The sequence below is a fragment of the Phragmites australis genome, chromosome 13 (assembly GCF_958298935.1).
Source record: "Phragmites australis chromosome 13, lpPhrAust1.1, whole genome shotgun sequence".
NCBI classification, from domain to species: Eukaryota; Viridiplantae; Streptophyta; class Magnoliopsida; order Poales; family Poaceae; genus Phragmites; species Phragmites australis.
The window spans coordinates 17,276,788-17,296,237 of NC_084933.1; the positions used below are offsets into that span (position 1 = coordinate 17,276,788).

General features: G+C 45.1%; 2 protein-coding genes across 2 annotated transcripts; one reads left to right on the forward strand and one right to left on the reverse strand.

Moving 5' to 3' along the window:
• Nucleotides 1-744: 744 nt before the first annotated feature.
• LOC133889311 (U-box domain-containing protein 35-like) lies at nt 745-1,495 on the forward strand. The gene is made up of 3 exons (XM_062329828.1): nt 745-881; nt 1,009-1,193; nt 1,293-1,495. Exons 1-3 carry the CDS (start codon nt 775-777, stop codon nt 1,325-1,327), a joined length of 327 nt encoding a protein of 108 aa, XP_062185812.1. The 5' UTR covers nt 745-774; the 3' UTR covers nt 1,328-1,495.
• Nucleotides 1,496-6,174: 4,679 nt separating this feature from the next.
• LOC133888708 (dehydrin Rab18-like) lies at nt 6,175-7,332 on the reverse strand. The gene is made up of 2 exons (XM_062329049.1): nt 6,722-7,332; nt 6,175-6,636 (listed from the first exon to the last, which is right to left on the reverse strand). The coding sequence occupies exons 1-2, from the start codon at nt 7,232-7,234 to the stop codon at nt 6,427-6,429; spliced, it is 723 nt and encodes a 240-aa protein (XP_062185033.1). The 5' UTR covers nt 7,235-7,332; the 3' UTR covers nt 6,175-6,426.
• Between the last annotated feature and the right edge of the window lie 12,118 nt (nt 7,333-19,450).

Sequence of the window (19,450 nt, forward strand, 5' to 3'; positions counted from 1 at the left end):
TTCTTAGGTAGATCAGCATAGCATGCAAGTTTATCAGTTGTGGTTGGGGTGTTCAGCTTCTGCATATATTGTTGATTTATGTTATCTGATCATAAGACCATTGTGATGTGTAAAAAAAATTATTGTTGATTAATTCATGTTATTTGTTTGGTGACTATTTCTGAAATATGATTTGATAATCCCATATATCTCCTAGGAGTAATGTAATAATGTTGATTTAATTTTTGGGGAGATGGATGCCACATTTCTGTGTGCAATGCGCCGTTTGCTCCTAAATTCTTTAGTTGACCAAATGTTTAAAATACAATCTTGATTTGGTTCCACCGACTGATGCGTTGCATTGTGTTGCCAAATATTGCAAATTTCTTATTGTAATATTCGCAGGCGGGAAGCAGTTCTCCATCTCACACATGCAGGAAGATGTCGCGGCTGCTTTTCATGCTCAGATAGATCTTCAGACTAAAGAACCGTTGCTTCCGTTACAATGTTTCTGCAGTAGGAGAGGGGTATGCATCATCTCTTACCTTTTCTTTTAGTGAAAAACACGGTTTCAATTGTTTTATTGAATGGTGGAGGTAAGAAAGTCAATGCAGATGTTGATTAACTGCTTGAAAAATACCGCAAAAATTAATGTTCTTCCTGCTAGGGAGATGAGGTAGATAATTGTTGAAACTCTGACGCGGCTGTTGATATCTGGATAAATGTAGCAACTGAGTGCCACACTGCCCCTTCTTCTCTTACTTACTTTAATATCTATAGTTGCAATGCAGGGAAATGATTCTCGATGGAACAGATGTGTCGAAAGCTATTGTAGATTTTGTTGTGAGCAAAAATATCGACAAGTTAGTACTGGGAGCAGCATCCAGGAATGCTTTTACAAGGTGTGGTGTCAAATTTTAAACAAGTTATATGCACAATTCCATTTTCTGAAATTATTTGATGGTCTATTTGCTTAACACAATATTGCCATACTTCGATGAATTTGATCATTTATCTTATCTATTGCAGAACAATAAGGAAATTGGATGCGCCAACATGTGTTACAAAATCCGCACCAAACTTCTGTTCAGTACATGTGATAGCAAAAGGAAAACTGTCTTCTTTCAGGCCTGCCACTCATGCAAATGTAAATGATACCGGCAAAGAAGATTTGAAACATGATCGTAGTGGGAACCGATGGCCAGGTGTAAAAAGTATGTGTTTCTCTGACACCCTTATGCCTTAGGATGTATAATACTGATCTCTGGTATATTGTTTCATGAACGCTCATGAAGTGCATATGTGATTTGCAGGTGAACCAACACCCATGTTACATAATGAAGGATAGAATCCTTCAAGGTGAGTGTGAAATTTTTCCCTGTCGCAGAAATGATCGTATTTATTAGCTGTATGCGAGCTCTCATGTTATTGCAAATTTTCAACCACATGTAAACACAGTGCACGATTTCACTACTATCGATAAGTGTGTGTTTTCGCTGCTACATCTATATGTAACAAGTCCTTATGGATAGCTTTGTTTAAATCTGCACTCATAAATTATCCAGACTATTTGTTCTGTTCAACATTGCAATTCTTCTGCATTATTTTTTTTTTGTACATGCTGATATTTTCTATTTTTTTCACACTATTTGAACTCTGCTCAGACGTATGCCAGCACATGCTGTTATGCACTTTGATGCCAGTTCTGATGAATGAACAAAAGATGGGAGCCTCATGCCACCAGATCAACAAGGACATGCCAATTACTCACACTTATATAACAGTGAATTCTTAAGTGACATTGATAAACATGGAAATTATTTGTATCCAGAATATCCTGGTGCTATAGAGATATATTGCTTTTGCCAAATAAGGACAATGAGAATGCACGTCATGCTCCACATAGAAAATATTTGCACACGCATGCAGGACAAAGCCATTCTTCATCCTTGGAGGTACTAAAAAATAAAAACAGTTACAAATGAGCAATAGATCTATCATGTGGTAGCATAAGAAATCAATCCTTAGATCAATTGATGTAAGCAATATCTATGCATATGCTTTATGTCTTCTTATGTAAATTTTATTTCCGTTGCAATGCACAGGCACTCAATAGTTGCTTCTAATTTCCATTCTTTTTTCCTCACTGTCATCTATTTGACCCATAAAAAAGATACATTTACCCTTATAGAGGAGAACGACGGTCTTGGGCTCAGCCACGGTAGTTGATTGAAGTTTAGGGCTCTTTGGAGATTGAATCTTAGAATGTGATACACTAGACAAGTTTTTTTATTCTTCCATAGGATTTTTTTTAACGTTGAATTTGGATGAAACATCAGGAGATATGAATTTCTAAAATCGTGTTGTTTGCAAACAATTAGGGGAACTATATGGTTACATTGTGAGTTTGTGACTATGATTAGTATAGCAAAAGTTAGAATTAATTTTTGTGGTGAATACCAAAGTTGTAGAACATTTTGTGTAGATAATTTTATTGTGTTTATTTGTTATGTTTTCTATTGTAGAAAAATAGATATGAACATAACAAGGTGATTGGACTGAAGTGTATGTATTAGTGTCGTGGTTGTTTTTTAATACGATTTAGTTTAATATTCACAATACTTTCTAAATAGAAAATGTGGTATATTGAGTACAGTTTTTTATATAAACTATTACCTATGAATACACTTCTTGGTTGCAAGTATATATTTTTATACCACATCGACAACAAGTCATTTAACTTATGTGACGAAGAAATAATGTGTTTAACGTGTATGCTCGAGGATGCCGTCCTGAATGAATGAAAATTAGAATTAGTGACAAATAAGGAAATTCATTTCGTGGGATGGTAAATAGAGAATTACCTTATCTTTCGATGGTAAATAAGGAATTTTTTCATTATTTTATCGATGGTTCATATAAACCAATATGATTTTATTAAAGAGAGGATTATACCGGATGGTTTAAACTGGGCTTTCCAATTCTTACATGTTATCATCCGTCAAAGAGGGAGATAGCTAGTCATCGATCGTCAAACTGGATTTTGAGAAGGATTTAGCATAATGTTATTTTGGATATGTTCATGCAAAGGGGTTTAGAAAAGTGGATTCAATGGATTGATATGATTATGATATCTGGCATCTCTTCAGTTCTTCTTAACGGTGTTCTTGAGAAGATAATGGTTATGGAATTCACTACTTTCGGGACTGACTCTAGATAACGATGATCATGATACTCCCAGTTTATATATATATCAACTGTATATCAAATGTGTGTGTGTATGTATGTATGTATGTATGATGAATTTACGGGTATGCACCTGGTCGGATCCGTCACGGAGCCAAAACCGTGAGTTTGTTTTGACTACTGCAAGATGCATACACCCCAGGCACACGGGTACTCCATTTAAAATTTCGAACTTAACAAACGGCAGCATATACTTTTTTATAGGAGTATACGTAATAGTAGTATATAGTTCTTTCACAAAGTAGCATAAACTTCTTTGGTAGTAGTATGTCGAAAATCAAGTGTTTTTTGAATACTTTGTTTTCAAAAATAGATGTGGCATTAAGGTAGAACGAGTGTAGAGGGAGAAAATTAAAGTATGTTGATAAAGATTCAGGAAGTATATCACATTTTACTGCAACCTGAACATCTTTCAGAATATGGATACTTGTCTACCTCTATGTAATTGAGTATCTCTCAGTTAGAAAACTATGGCAACATAGTATAGCATGAGGCACCAGGTTGTACGAAACTGATTTCTGTATAAAACTCAAGTGAGAGCTACAGTTTTACAAAACCTTCATGTAGATACATCCCTGAATGCTAGACAGAAGCATCCCAGAACTTATGAGAACGGATGACGCTGTGGCAAACAGCAATGCAGATCGTCTGTTCATCCAAGAAACTGCTTGCCGCAATCTTCAACTCAGCGGTGCCCTTTATACATCTGTAGATAATCCATGTAGCATACACTGAAAGAGAAAGGAAGTATTTGATTTGTGCCCACCAATAATTACAATATTTAAGAACCAATGTAGGTATCTCATCAGAAAAAGTATTCAAACTAGAAAATAAGACAACGATCTCACAAGAACAAAGACATCCATATTTATCCTATATGGCTATATATGATTAGCTGATTACTGACCTTTGTACCCTTTTCCTTTTTTTTAACCCTTTTCTTTAGGGATACTTGTCTACCTACATTGGTTCTTTGTACCCTTCTCTTTAAATTAAACATACCCTTTTTTCCAACATATAGGTTAGTTACAGAACCAGGGGAGTTTGCAGATGCGAAAACCATTCTCAACTAGATAGATGCAGAAGCCTGAACCCTAAATTCTAACTAGACAAGATATAAGCCCAGCACACCTTTTCCAGTATACTCTATTCATCATAATTATATATGAACTCAAATCAGAAGCACCTATGAATATGAGATGACATCATACGCTAAAATATTCAATCCCTAATTTGATCAAAGGGTCAGTAATTTACTGAACAAGTATACTGCATATCAGAAGCATATACTGAAAGAATGAACATTATAGTTGTGCAGTTATGTGGTGCTGCTCGCAGTAGATCCATGATATATTTCCTCATGCAGTTAGCCAAACACCGGACTAGAGTAGGCATGGTTTCATCAATTAGAGAAGTTTTATTTTTTTTGTCTTTTTCATGGAGCCGAGGAACCTAATATAACTGTATAAAATGATTAAAGTTTCTTCCAGTAGCACACAATGACTCTTTTGCCAAGTGATTAAGGTATATGTCCACTAACTTAGTTTGCCCACCAAGGCTCGGTTCGGTTTTTCGGTAGGGTGCTAGAAATACAGTCCTAGATAATAGTTTGGGGCTGGGGCACGACCCACTAATCGGCACCGCACGTGCACGCTAGACGAAGCTAGCGCTCTAAAGACCCAAATGTACATTTTAATATATCTAGGCACAGACGGTGCATATATTTGGAATTAGGTGTACAAGAGATGAAATTCTGCTAACCAAGAATAACCTAGTAAAAAGAAAATAGTAAGAGAGTAAACAAATATTGCTTTTATCATACTAGCAATTGCGTACGTGTTTCACAGTGTGAAATCAATTCAGGATATTGTAATATATAAAAGGTAAATATTGAATGTCTAGGTATAGAAAACAAATAATAAGATAATTATTAGATGTATAGATATGGAAGGTAATTAATGTGAGATTAAATTATTTTTGAAATGAGGAATGGTAAGAATTTTTACATAGTGATCGTTTGATCAACTCGGAAGGACGGTTGAGAGATCGTTCGATTCTGTCACAACTTGTATATTTTATAGGAGCGTAGAAAAACGAGGCAATTAAGCATATCTTATTCGAGTGCCAATTCGCCCGTTCCGTATGGTTCATCATTCAGACCGCTACAAACATTTAAATCACTTATACTGGTTGGAGTGACGGCATTATGCTGGTCGTTGTGGCTATATAGAAATGATAATGTCTTCAATAAGACAAAAAAAATCATCCCTTTTTTTAAAAATTATATCCTTTTTACAGATTATATATACATGTACATATTAGCTCCGTACTTAGTGTATACTTCAGTGGACAGACTCTCAAGAGGTGGTAGCTTTGGCATGTATGTGATTGGAGTAGGCAATTATAACGCTCTTCGCTAGACGTGGATGAGGTTTTAGACTTCAGATCATGAGCTCACCATAGTAATCCTGCTAGCTTCGAGTTCGCCCCATCAAATGAGCTTGTTTTTGGTGTTCGTATTTGTCTTTCGGGTTGTGTCCATCTTGATAGTGTAGAGATCGAGATCAGAATTTTATGTAGTTGTATATACTTGTTATAACAATAAGAGATAACAAAGTTTTATTTATTGAAAAAATAAGAGGTAAAACTAAATTGCTAATAACGGATGAAATATATGGGAAAAAATATACGGGGAGAACAAAATGCAAGGATTTTACTGTGGAAGTCTCATCACAAGTCAAATGAAAGCCCCGATTTAGCCTCCTCGTCATAAGCGAACGAGTATGGAGCTCAGCGGCAAGACACAAGGATGTGATCGAACCCATCTGGATTCGATTCTTAGGTGTCACACGTTCGACATGGGTTGGATTCTTAGGTGTCACACGTTCCGATTTGGTCTCCAAGGTAGACCCTCGGTAAGAGGCCCCGGTATAAAAAAAACAAGTCAAATGAAAGCCTGCATAACACGTACATATATACGCTGTAGTCCCGTAGAAAACAACATAGACAGACGCACGTGCGGACACACCAAACACTCCACTGTCCACACAACATGCACCGCAGCACACATCAGTAACCACACACACCATAGGTATACACACGCACTGACACTGAGCCGTACGTACGCATGAAACCTCGTTCCGGCTCTTATTGATCACCAGCTGCATGCTGCGGCAGAATTAAGCGCGAGGCGTGGCTCGATCAGCCGAAGAAGTGGTGCTTCTTCTTCCCCTCGCCGCGGCCGGACGCCTCCTCCTCGGCGTCCTTCGCGGCGTCCTTGGCCTCCTTCTTGTCGTGGTGCTCGTGGAACGCGAACCCGCCGCCACCCAGGGCCGCCACCGCCGCCACGCCCTCCTCGATCTTGTGCCGCTGCGCGTGCTCCGGGTCCTTCTTCGCCTCGTGCCTCTCGTACTGCACACGCGCACCTCGTCATGTCAGCCCGGTTATATGCATGGAACGTGCCAGCTTGTGCGTTTGTGTGAGGAAGTGAACGTACCAGGGCGAAGGCGCCGGCGGCGACGGCGCCCATCTCGCCGAGGTGCTCCTTGTGCTTGTGCTCCTTAGCCTCCTTCTTGTACTTCTCCGACTCGTCGCGGGAGGAGCCGTACTCGTCGTCGGCGCCTCCAGACTTGTTGTACCCGGCGCCGCTGCCGTACGCGTCGTCGCCGGAGGACTTCTTGTACCCGCCACCGCTGCGGTCGTAGTCGTCGGTACCAGACCTGTTGTAGCCGCTGTCGTAGTCGTCCGTGCCGGACTTGTTGTACCCGCCGCCGCCGCCGCGGCCGTACTCGCCAGTGCCGGACCTGTCGTACCCATCGCCGCCGCTGCGGCCGTAGTCGTCGCCGCTGGACTTGTTGTACCCGCTGCCGTATTCGTCGGTGCTTGACTTGTTGTAGCCACCTTCTCCGCGGCCGTACTCGTCGGCGCCTCCGGACTTGTTGTAGCCGCTGTCGTAGTCATCGCCGGCGCCGGACCTGCCGTAGCCGCTGCGGCCGTACTCGTCAGCCATCTTGATCGCTTCGTAACTCTTAACTTGTCACGTGGAGGAGTTTCGGTACAGAAGGGCAAAGCTTGCTTTTGCACTATGCTTCCAAGAGCACAGCAATGTGAGGTATTTATAGGCTCTAGCAGGGAGAGAAATCTCCAAGCTTTGAGATCTTGGGTTGCTGGACAAGAAGCTTGGCTGTGGCTGATATGTTGTACACGTCCTAATGAAATCTGGCGTCTACTTGTTAATTCTAGTTGATTTGTTTTACTGTCTTAATGGAGATATTTTTCGCAAACAGGAATTAGTTGACAAGTAGCATGTCGACATCATCTGGTTGGGCCACGGTTGATAATGGATGGGGTTTATTCCCTGAAATCCGAATCAATCTGAACCTCAGCTGTTACTTGCTCTGGATGCCATATCATTCATGCTTGTACATTCCAAAATATTGCTGTATGTTTCAGAATACAGAGCAAGATATCCTGTCAGAACGCGGAACTCAGAATACAGAAGAGAAGAATTCTATGGCCTTTGAACCGCTGATTTTTTTCCCTAAACTAGAATAAAAAATCACCTCAGCCAATTCGCTCTGACATTTTCGCTGTGATCATGCGAAACGACTAGATAATATGCGTCTAAGTGGAGATACTGTCTAGAGGGATAACCTGCTTGCTTGGCAACAACATTGCATTGAACAACAAAATCAGTAAGTCATTGCGGTTCGTTATCTGAATGAGACTGATTTCTGAACCGAAAGTCTTCTCTTGGATGCCAGCATAATGACATGTGAAACTGTGGATTAGTATCACTCGTTAACTGAAATTGCTATGCAGGAATCACATGTTATCGTGCGTGATAGCATCTGTGAACTCCTTTCAGAAAACGGGTTTTGACATGCACACCCTTCCATCCGCTGAATTTTCAGTAACAAGAACAAACTAAAGCCACGCTTTTCGCTCTCCAATGCTGCGAGATGACTAGATATTCCTCTAAGAGGAGATGCTGGGTAGAGGCAGGGCCACATGCATAATCGCGCTGGACCCTAACTCAAATAGCCATTGTAGCTCGTTACCTGCCTATTGTTCTGGATCCTAGCATGCCATATGTTGTATGAATGTTCGTTAACCGAAACCGCTGTCTAGACAACGGGATTTAATTTCGTTTTATAATTTTTTTCGTTCATCGCCTATGCGAGTCTCACATTTTAGTGAGAAAATTCCAAAATTATACATTTCAGTCTCCTCTGATTTTTTCAAAATTCGTGAAATTTCGCCGATATTTCGATGAAATTTTAATCTATGGTAGAAACCACGTGGCACTGTGATAGCTAGTATCCATGCTTCACTGGCATGAGGTGCTTGATATGCCAGCGAACGTATGAGAGCTAGGCTGAATAATCTAGGGGAGTGGCGCTTCATCATCGTCGATTCCTTTCAGCTAACAACGCAATATCGCCCTACAGATGCACGTGCGTACGCCTCAAAATCTCGTGTGGCCGGTTGTCGGCAATGGACGGAGTAGGGGCACGATGCATGCAGCATGTACCGTCAGCGTACGCACGTTGCTCTCCATCACAACACGAGGCTCGTCCGTATTGCAAACCCGTAGCTCACCGTCAGGGCGGGCACAGGGATCGACGACGACACATCCATACCACCGGCCGCGGAAAATCTCACGATCAAGAGCTCGTGAGTCTCAGATCGCCGACGGCCAACTTGTTCTCTTCGCACGCGGCACAGCCACCAACTCAGCCCGCGGCACCTCCGCGTCCAGAACGAAAATCTTCTCTACAAACAATCTTTCCCAATTATGTGGATTCACACCGGAAAAATAAGAGGCCTCGCTGGTGAACTCACTTTCTACTTTTGAGATAAGCGTGTGACGTACGTCAATAGCGTGATCAACTTTACTGTAATATTTTATCAGATAATTATTAATTAAAAATTAGTTTTAGTTTTTATAAAGTTAGTGTCATTTAATTATAAAACACGTAAAATTAGAAAAAGAAATAAAAATTATTTATGCTTCAAACTTACACCCGAATCATATATACATATTGGTTCGATTCGTATACGTTTTCATCTACTATCAAAATCATACGTCAGATGTAGATAGCCTAACTAAAATCAGAATAAGTTTATCTTACTTACTACTTACTTATATGACGACCTTAAGTCATACGGTGCTTCTTAATCTATTATCTTAATAAGATTTTTTAAAAAAATTATTTTTATTATAATTTGAGCTATTAATTAATTAAATTTTACATGAGCTCTTTATTTAGGTATTTGATTTTTAAAATAGTTTAATTTTTTATAATACTATATTTGATATGGATCCTAATTTTTCTATTCTAACCCTAATTTTAATTATTATTTATTTTATTGCATTTCTACTCTTTATTTCAATATTTTGCTTCTCAAACCATACGTAAATCGAACTGCTAATTTTTTTTATTTCGAATTTAGGTATTTATTAATCGTATTTGATAAGAGATTTTGATTTTCGAATTTAGCTATTTATTAATTATATTTAATATGAGCTATTTGGTTTAATATAGACCATTAGATGTTTAGTGTAAAGAATAATAGGGTCCTCTGGCAGGGTCTCCTGCTGTGTTCAACCAGCGACCACACGACCAGTTTCTCTGACCAGTCTCTAGGTCTCAGTGGGAAACCCCGTGACCAGTTTTCTCTGATCGCGGGGCAAGTATGTGCCTAATCAGTCTAATTTTATTACATACTTTTTCACTCAAGTATTATCTCTTACCCAGGTCATCCTTTTGGACGGACCTAGGCGTGACCGGCACAGACTTGTCGTGTCCCGTCTCGTGGCATTAAACACTGCGGGACGGCCTGACAAAGCGTGGCAGTAGGTTTTGCAGGAGCGTTGACGATGCGTGGGGACGGGACCTAGCAGATCAAGCGATAAGGATGGCGCAAGCGTGGGACCGATAGCACAGACTCTGCAGATCGACAGAGCAAGTGGAATGCGGTCACTCGCCGTAATGATGGGCATAGGTTAGAAGAATTAGCTAGACCTGACTCTAGCTTGGGTCCCTATGTAAGCCCTCTCTCACTTGGATATATAAAGGGAGAGAGACACGGAGAAGATGGTAAAATATATCTAGTTCATTCAGACCCATATAAAAAAAATACACATGATGCAAGGCTATTATCGTAAGGGGGACCCGAACCTGGATAACCTCCAGTGTTCTTGAGTTCATCACACACATAGAGCTAGGACATATGGCCCCAGGTCACGGATCACGCGCCCGTCGTCAGATATACCCCGGTATCATTGCCAGGGGCAACCCTCGACATTTGACGCGCCAGGTAGGGGGGCGCGTTTTTCGCATCTTAGTAAATTTTTGTAGTGTGTTTGGGCTACCCATGGCTAGATCGACCGCAATCGACGAGCTTAGCTCCAAAGACTCAGGTTGTCGTGGGGTGTTCACCATGAAGCAAGATCCATATGAGCCCAGGGTTGCAGAGACCCTCATGCTGTTGAGTCCTGACGATAGACTCCAGGTCATGTGCCTTGGGGGAAAACCACCTCAGCAACTACAAGGCCGTCCGAAAAGTCCCCCTCTGTGCCGGGTTGGTTCGCCAACCGTCCCATACGTTCCCCTCTTTTTATGGAATGACCCAGAGTCACCGGCAAAGTAAGATCCCTAATCAGGTAAAAGATTACCCTAAAGCTAACCATATATGAGCCCTCTTTGAGCAGGTTCATCCGGAGGACGAAAACAGTATCTTTCACTCTTCAATTTTTCTGAAAGAAAGAACAGTTGCTTTTTTGTAGATAGTAGGAAAAGAAATAGCTTGCTCAGAACATCAGAAGACCATAGGTTGCGGACACAATACGAGTCATCTATCAAGAATGGCGTTCAAAACTGGGGATGGACGAGCACATGACAATAAACGCTGATAGGTCGTTCATGATAAGGGGAGCGGGGGTTGGAAGGAACTCGACCCCACCAACTAGCGACCTCCTCAGTTACATAGTTCAGTTATTTTTTTTTTCAATTATTAGACGATATTGTGGAGTATAAGGGCCTGTTAACTGGAATACAAGCAACGCATGTACAAGGGTTAATACACCAACTAGCGATGAGGGACTCACTACTGGGAGTAACCCAAGTATAAATATGGCACCAGTGCTTGGACCAGCCAACGGCGATGCTCTGAAGTAAGAAAGCTAGAGTGATGCTTCATCGGCTTTGAAGTCTAGAACTGTCCCTCGCAAGGATAACTTCTTAGGTCGGTGAGTTGGTCCGTCTGGCCTCTTCTTGCGCACCTATCCTAGTCGGAGTCTTTGAAAAAAAAGGTTCACACGACCACCCACTGCAATCTTGGACCGACGTGAAAGGGATGCTCTGCTTGGAAACGGAGCACCAGAGGTAACACCTTTGGAAGCAACACCTCCTTCGGTGCAGTCGACCTCGGGTGGCCATCATGTGGTCGCCCTGCTTGATTCGGGTACGACCTAGATGGATCAGATCTCGGACTACCTTTAAAATCAAGCAACTCTTGATGATGACATGTCAGCACAAAACGTCATGGGGAAAGCTCACAAAAATATTCCTTGGTAGAGGGACGCCTTTACCACCAAAGGAGCAACAACTTTTTACTGAAATACGCCACTCAGGAAGGGGAGCACAGCATTTCAAAACATCCTCGGAGGCATCAGTGGTGGCCACGCTTCATACTGCTCTCTGGTCGGAAAAGCATTCCGGTAAGAATTCTCTTGGCCCATGGCCCTCCAGGATGCTTGCGAGTTGATGAAATGATACGTGCTATGACTGTACCATGGCCTATATATCAACCAACCATCCCAAGCACCGAATAACTACGAACCACGAGACTTGATTCGCCAGTTGGAGATCGCTTGTCAACCACCTTCGATGGCCAACTACTCGGTTAGTGACCAGGTGGAGCAGTGAGAGGGTGATACAGACCCGAGCGAAGAGTTTCGCAAACGTGCTCTAACTTCAAGCAGCCAAATGCCGACGAAACCCCGAGCGTTTCCATGACCACAAGGTTCAGAAGGGACACTGGTCGCGGGCAACCCCAATGTGATCTATAGTTCCCGGCCTGACATGGTCAAGTGCACCACGAAGGTCGGCCACAAATCACACAGCTCGTGGAACATTAGTTCTATATGTAAGGCTGCTCAGAAAAGTGCCTATTTTTCTATTTGGCAGGGACTTTCGGACGAGCGTGGAAACATGACTTGTAAGTCTTTTAAAGTTCTAGAAACTAGGCTCTCTATTTTGCAGGATTTCACGATCAGAAATGATTTCCCACCAAATTATAAGTTTTTCCATTTCAAAGGCTTGACCACCTGGTTGGAGTTCTTCTTCCTCCGACCAGACGGTTGAGGGCTATAACTATTAGAATATGTGTTTGATTCTCTGGCATCCAAGTTTTTTTCCCCACCCGATCACTCACCTTGGTGGGGTGAGAACCAGATGTGGCCACTCGCTCAAAGTCAAAGATATAAACGCTCATGAATCATGACCACAAGTCCACGTGTCCCAATTCGGGTTGAGCGCTAGTCGCCACCGAGGGGTTTGTCGTGCTGAGGGCCACTCTAACGACCACGAGGCCACAGGTCCCAACCCGGGTCGAGCGCTGGTCGCCACCGAGGGACTTGTCAGACCAAAAGTCATCATGAGCACAAGAACCTAACTCACGAGCGACTACGCCATGGAACAAAAGCAAGCCACTAGCGCAAAGTCAAAGGTATAGACGCTCGTAGTATCGCGACCACAAGGCCATGGGTCCCAATTCAGGTCGAGCGCTGGTCGCCACCGAGGGGTTTGTCATGCTAAGGGCCACCCTAACGACCACGAGGCCACATGTCCCAACTCGGGACGAGCGCTGGTCGCCACCAAGGGACTTGTCGGACCAAAAGTCATCATGAGCGCAAGAACCTAACTCGTGAGCGACTATGCCACGGAACAAAAGCAAACCACTCACGCAAAGTCAAAGGTATAGACGCCCATAGGATCACGAATACAAGGCCATGGGTCCTAATTCGGGTCGAGCTCTGGTCACCACCGAGGGTCTTGTCGTGCTGAGGGCCACCCTAATGACCACAAGATCATAGGCCCCAAATCGGGTCAGGCACTATTCACCATCGAAGGGCTTGTCACGCTAAGCCATCGCGAGCGCTTGGAACCTATCTTGTGAGCGGTGCAACATGATCCCCCAAGCATAGAAAGCACTCCTAATCTACTTACTACCTGAGCACATGAAAAACATGCTTAAGTAACAGGTCTTCTCATTACAAAGCAAGCCCCGGGCAACACCCAAGGGCTGACATTAACTTTCTGATCAGTACATACGGGACCCAAAAACATGTGGCAGGGGATCAAACCAAACAATCCAAAAAAGAGAACGAACGGCAGACAAATATAGGTTAGCTTGACCTCGAAGCTCCTCCGTGGTCCTCGTAGCGTCAACAAAGCCTTTAGAGACTGCCGGGATAAGGTCAATTTCTGGAAAATGTTCCTGGCGCAGGCCAAGGCAAGGCAGGCGCCGGTTGTTCCAACATCCAGCAAGTGGCCACCCACCATCACGCGAAGCCTATCCTCAAGATCACGGGCCTCCTCGGAGGCTGCCAAAAACCAGTCAATATGACCGGTCATGGTGTTCTTGGGTGTTGAGCGAACCTGAATGCTGGCGGACCGGAGCAACGAGTTGAAGGGGGTAAAAGCCCGGTTAAGGAGATCGTAGAACTTTTTGCACTGCTCGTCGTTCTCCTTGACCATCTGCTCCTGGTCCCTCCACGCCGTGAGGAGTTCACCCCAAAAGTGGCTAAGGTGATCGTAGAACTATTCTCGCTGTTGGTCGTTCTCCCTGGTTATTTGCACTAGGTCTCGCCGTACCGTAAGCAGCTCCTCCCAACAAGCTGTTCAACAAACAGGACAAGAGCCATGCAGGAGTAAGCTGGTAAAAATTTTATGCGTCTAGCCTAAGATTGCACGTAGCTCGGACGGTCGGACCAACGTACCTTAGAGATCGCCCTGTAGACTCGCTCTTTCGGCCTCAAAATCCCGCTCACACTCAGCCATCGCCTTTCGAGTACGCTGGTCATCGAAGTCGTCGGTAGTGTGGTCGAGGGCACACTGCGAGCAGAGGGGCTGGTTGGCTCTAGCTGCGCTCCATTTATGGGCGTGGTCAGGGGCTCGGATTGAGCACCAGGTTCGGACATGTCGTGGATTATACGTTCATAGCGGCGACACAAGCTTATCAAAAAACAAAAGGCATCATCTAGATATATTACAAAACCAGAGTTACTGCCCAGTTCTTACTCCTCAGTGGTATCCACCCTAAAAATAGACTCTAGGAAATCTACAGCCCCTTGGCAATCATGCTACAGCTTCTCCTAGGCTTCAGGTCCGGTGGTCGCGACTCCCTCCCGAATGACGTCCGGATTAAAGTCGAGGTCACGACTGTGGTAGCACCGGAGGACGTACCCCACAGTCTCCCTCACTACCTCCGCCACATCCTCCGCAACTCTCACCGCCAGGATACTCGGGAGCTCGAAAAACCTCTCCGAGAGAACCTTGATGGCGCGGGCCCAGGACAGTGTTGTGGGTCGTGACTGTGACTCAATGATGTCTAGCCCGAGTTTTTACAAGGGATCCGCCAATGCCTTAAAGGCATCCAGGAGAAGGTTGTGGGTGGTATGCTCATCCGCCTTGAGCTGGAGGTTCTCGACGGCGAGTGTAGCTTGCTGGTGTTGGAGCTCGCCGTACTTCTGCTGAAGCACAGGCCTCATCTCCTTCTCCTGAGCCAGCTCCCTCTCTAGCTTAGTGCATCTACTCGCCGCCGCCTCCTTATCGGCAACCAGCTTGCGGACCGAGGCCAGGAAACGGGCAACCACAGAGAGCAGGTCAAATTCCGTAACGGACTCCACGACCGGCTCCGTCAGCACAGGAGTCACAATTAGTGCTCCCGAGGTAGAGTACGACACTGGAGGAGGGACCAGAATGCCCTGCTGTGGCACTGGAGGGGGAGTCACGACTAGGGCCGTAGGAGTGGTCGAGGGCTTGCAACAACAACCGAACCACAGAAATCAAAAGGAGAATACGAACTTGGTGTATCCTACACCAACCAGAGAACTCATCACGGATGAGGAGACATGGGCATGAGCCTGGTCCTCACGAAGCCGCTAGACCGGTTGTTCAAGGAGGACAGGCCTGCAGACGACCCACATACACGCTTGGACGTGTCCAAGATAGACGAGTCCCCTGCCGCTCTTTTCCCCCCTAAGCGCAAATGCTCGGTTGGCAGTGACTTGATCACTCCTGGTCTAGGAAGAAGGGGTCTGGTCGGTGGGCACCTGGTCAGGGTGAGGCTGGTCGGAGTGACGTGGGTTAGCCTCCTGTTGGCCGACGCCACACTCGAGATCACCACTCGTAGCCTCTGTCTGGCTCTGGGTAGTCTGGCAACCTTCGCAACCAGCTGTGCTAACTTCTACAACCGTGGCCTCGGTAGTCACCGGACGCAATACGTCGGCTAGTGGAAGATCATGCTATAATACGAACTATGAAATCTCAACCCATGGGAAGATCGGGGATCAAAAAGTCTAAGAAAAAGCCAGGCATACCATGCGACGGGCTCTCTCCGAAGGCGACAGATCGCACAACAGAAAAGTGTCTCACGGAGGTCCATTCTTCCTCACAGCGGCCACCATTAGGAGTTTGACCCGCTGGTCGACGACATCGTCGGCCAACTCTGAGATAAGGGAATGTGTAAGATACCATATGATCAATAAGCAGACACCATGGAAAGAGATGCGACGTTACATGTAGAGTTTTCCCAAGTGACGTCATCCCTCCCGGTGTACAAATAGGCCGGGTGCTCTCTCCTCTGCAGAGGGCACAACCGGCGCTTGATGAAGTCACGGACGACGTCCGCTTCCGTCAACCCAGTATTCATGAGATTCTTGACCCAGGCCGCGAGGACCAATAGCACCATGGTGGGCATGGGGGTTGTTCCCTAGTCCTCGTGATACTGAGTCGGTCCGCTCGACATGCGGATATTATCGATGGCGTCCTCAGTCTATTGGTGGAACCAGTCCTCTCTCTAGCCCGACCACAAGGACTTAAGTCCATCTCAATGTATAAGTCGGTGAGACCATCACGGAGACAAAACTTGTAGCTCTCGGCGGCTGGCCCGACCACTGGCCTAGCCGTGTAGAAGTACCTAAAGACATCAAGGCACAGCTCGACCCCGATAAAGTTCTTGCACATGTGAGCAAAAACACTCAGCATGATAATAGAGTTGGGGTTGAGGTGGAGGTGATGGACGTCATAGAAGGAAACGATGGTAGTGAAGATCTCGGAGAAGGATGACATGAGACTATCTAGGAAGAAGGAGGCAAACATCACGATCTCCCCTCATGGGGAGCAGGTGTGTCCTCCCTAGTGTTGTACACAAAAGAAAGGCGGCGAGGGAGCAGATGGCTCTCGTACATCGCCTTTAGTCTTGCCTCGGTGCACTTAGACTTGGGAAAGTATTGCTCATTGCTAGTGCGCGGTGATGTGGGAAGTCTGGGGGGCTGTAAGGAAAGCTCTGATAAAGAAGAAGGCGATCGGCGTTTGGCTCTGGGGCTTGGTGACTAGGGAGACGACGAAAAGTTTCGTGGGGAGCCTTTGGCTGTCCAACTTATAGGGCCAACGCGATATCCCAACCGTCGCGAGCTTAGTCGTTTCGGAATTCGAGAGGCCACATGGGGAACCAAAATCCGTTTGGGTCTAGCGTCAATTAAAGTTTCTCTCTCCCACGATCCTCTCCCACGCACACGCTTCCTTTTTTCTCTCTCCCAGGATTATCTCTCTCTGCCCATTTAACCTCCTCCGGGATGTGGTTTTCTGAGCCAGCCATGAAAGTGGACCATATCGCTAACCACTCCCTGGGGGAACTCATGTTCACCTAGGGCCTAAATGGTACGACTGGGTCCGACCACAACCACATGAGAAACTGTTCAGTCTATCGTATCCGCGAGGGAGCTTGATGGCTACTATCAGTGTAAAGAATAATAGGTTCCCCTAACAATAGGACCCACGATGGTCAAATATCAATCTTTTCTACATGTTATGATTGGGCAGGAGCATGGTTCCCCGCCGCGTCCAGCCAGCGACCACATGACCAGTTTCTCCGACCAGTCTAATTTTATTACATACTTTTTCACTCAGGTGTTATCTTTTACCCAGGTCGTCCTTCCGGACGGACCTAGGCATGACCGGCATAGGCTTATTGTGTCCCATCCTATAGCATTAAACACCACAGGACGATCTGATAAAGCTTGGCAGTATGTTTTGCAGGAGCACAAACGTCGCGTGAGGATGGAACCTGGTAGACCAGACGATAAGGATGGCGCGGGCGTGGGACCGATGGCATAGACCCTACAGACCAACATGGCAAGTGAAATACGACCACTCGTCGTAATGATGAGCATAAGTCCTCTCTCTTTCGGGTATATAAAAGGAGAGAGACACAGAGAAGAGGGTAGTGTATCTAGTTCATTCAGACTTATATCAAAAAATATTTAGGATGCAAGACTATTATCTCAAGAGAGACCTGAACCTAGATAACCCTCAGTGTTGTTAAGTTCATCACATGCACACAGTTAGGACATACGGCCCTAGATCGCGGATCGCGCACCCGTCGTCAGGTATATTCGGTATCATTGTTAGTAACAACCCTTGATATTAGATGTTTATAACAATGAGTGATCAATTTTTTTAAAAAAATTAATGTAGTAATTTTATGACTTTAAGAACAAACGTGATGACTTCTTTTTCTCTTTAAATAATAATATAGTAGATCACGATTACTTCACTCACAAGTTATTGATCGCTACTTTTTTCAGAAAAGAAATAATCAAGAGCCACTCAGCGGATTTTGTTTCCTCCTTTCTTTTGGCAAGATCGTGCAAGTTACAAAGCAGGCATTTTCTGGAACCGATCAGCCCGGGGGCCAGAGGTGAAGTGGACGTGCCCGTGGCCGCCCGGCCGGTGCAAAATCAATGCCGCTTGATGGCCCGGGTCTCCTCGCGCCGTCGGTTGGGTGGTCAAGCGCGCCGTGCAGTGTCGGCCGGGCGGGTGCGTCAGTTCGCGGCGCGCGCGCGTCGGCCGGGGCCGTTGTTGACGCGGGGCTCGCAGTGTCGGCAAAAGCCGCAGGCGCGCGGGGGCCAAGTGCCCAGGGCATATCCATCCCGCGTAGGCGCGTAAGACCATCTCCAATGATTTTCCTTCAAGGACCAGAATCTCTTCACGATAGGATTTTCGTTCCCTTTAGCGCTCCAACGGTTTCATTTCACGGTTCCCGTCACGACAGAATTCTCAGAGTCATTCCCTCTAGGACGGGATTCTCTCTCATTTCCCTTCGCGATTCCTCTCGAGGGAAAGCTATTGGAGATGAGAGGAAATAAAAGGAATGAGAACGAGAAAGGAAATCGGGAAGGGAACGAAATGAAGGAAATATAGTTGAAGATGGTCTAATATCTGAGCACGCGCGCAGCGCCTGGCGCCCTGGCTGGCTTAGTCGTCCGTCATCGGCAGGGGACACGGATCGTTTTCGGCAACCCCACAGCCGCGACGGCGACGGCGATGGCACCGGCCGGCCATGTGTTATCATGCTTGGCTAGGCTAGGGCAGCGACTCTAGCTAGCGTCGTACGTGTGGTGTTCAGTGAGAAAGCTGAAGGTTGCTTGTATAATTACTTGTATGTCTAAACGTAGTGAGTGCAGTTGTCTGGTCGAGAAACGCACGAACTATCTAGCATCTACTCCTACAATCCTACGTAGAGTGGCGTACGTGCTGTCGCTTGTAGCTCTCGCCAAAGAACTGAATTATTGGTAGCGTTGAGAATTTACACGAACATGCAGATGCCCAGTGTAACAACGGAATGATAGGTGCACGACGACGACGAACTTAATTCGCTCGTACACATAAAATCGATGCAATCGACCACAGTATCTCGAAGATCGGAGTAATGGCAGTGGTTGAACGTAATATCGGGTAAGAATGCCAGTTGCCATCGGAAGAGGACACAGTTTGCTGGTATATTTAGAAGTCAGATGCCAGTGTTAGTAGTCCGCATCAACGTGTGACTCACAGTTTGGTTAAGTATATCAGGTACACATATTGACATACATAATTATGCAAACATAACCAACTATGCCATTCACATATTTATGCATATACAGACAGCAGGA

Bases quoted from the DNA above. Each gene is read 5' to 3' on its own strand.
- LOC133888708 (XM_062329049.1), bottom strand. From the start codon at position 7,234: ATGGCTGACGAGTACGGCCGCAGCGGCTACGGCAGGTCCGGCGCCGGC. The intron at 6,637-6,721 runs GTACGTTCACTT...GCGCGTGTGCAG, and splicing joins CCGCCGGCGCCTTCGCCCTG to TACGAGAGGCACGAGGCGAA.
- LOC133889311 (XM_062329828.1), top strand. From the start codon at position 775: ATGATTCTCGATGGAACAGATGTGTCGAAAGCTATTGTAGATTTTGTT. The intron at 882-1,008 runs GTGTGGTGTCAA...TATCTATTGCAG, and splicing joins TCCAGGAATGCTTTTACAAG to AACAATAAGGAAATTGGATG. The intron at 1,194-1,292 runs GTATGTGTTTCT...TGTGATTTGCAG, and splicing joins CCGATGGCCAGGTGTAAAAA to GTGAACCAACACCCATGTTA.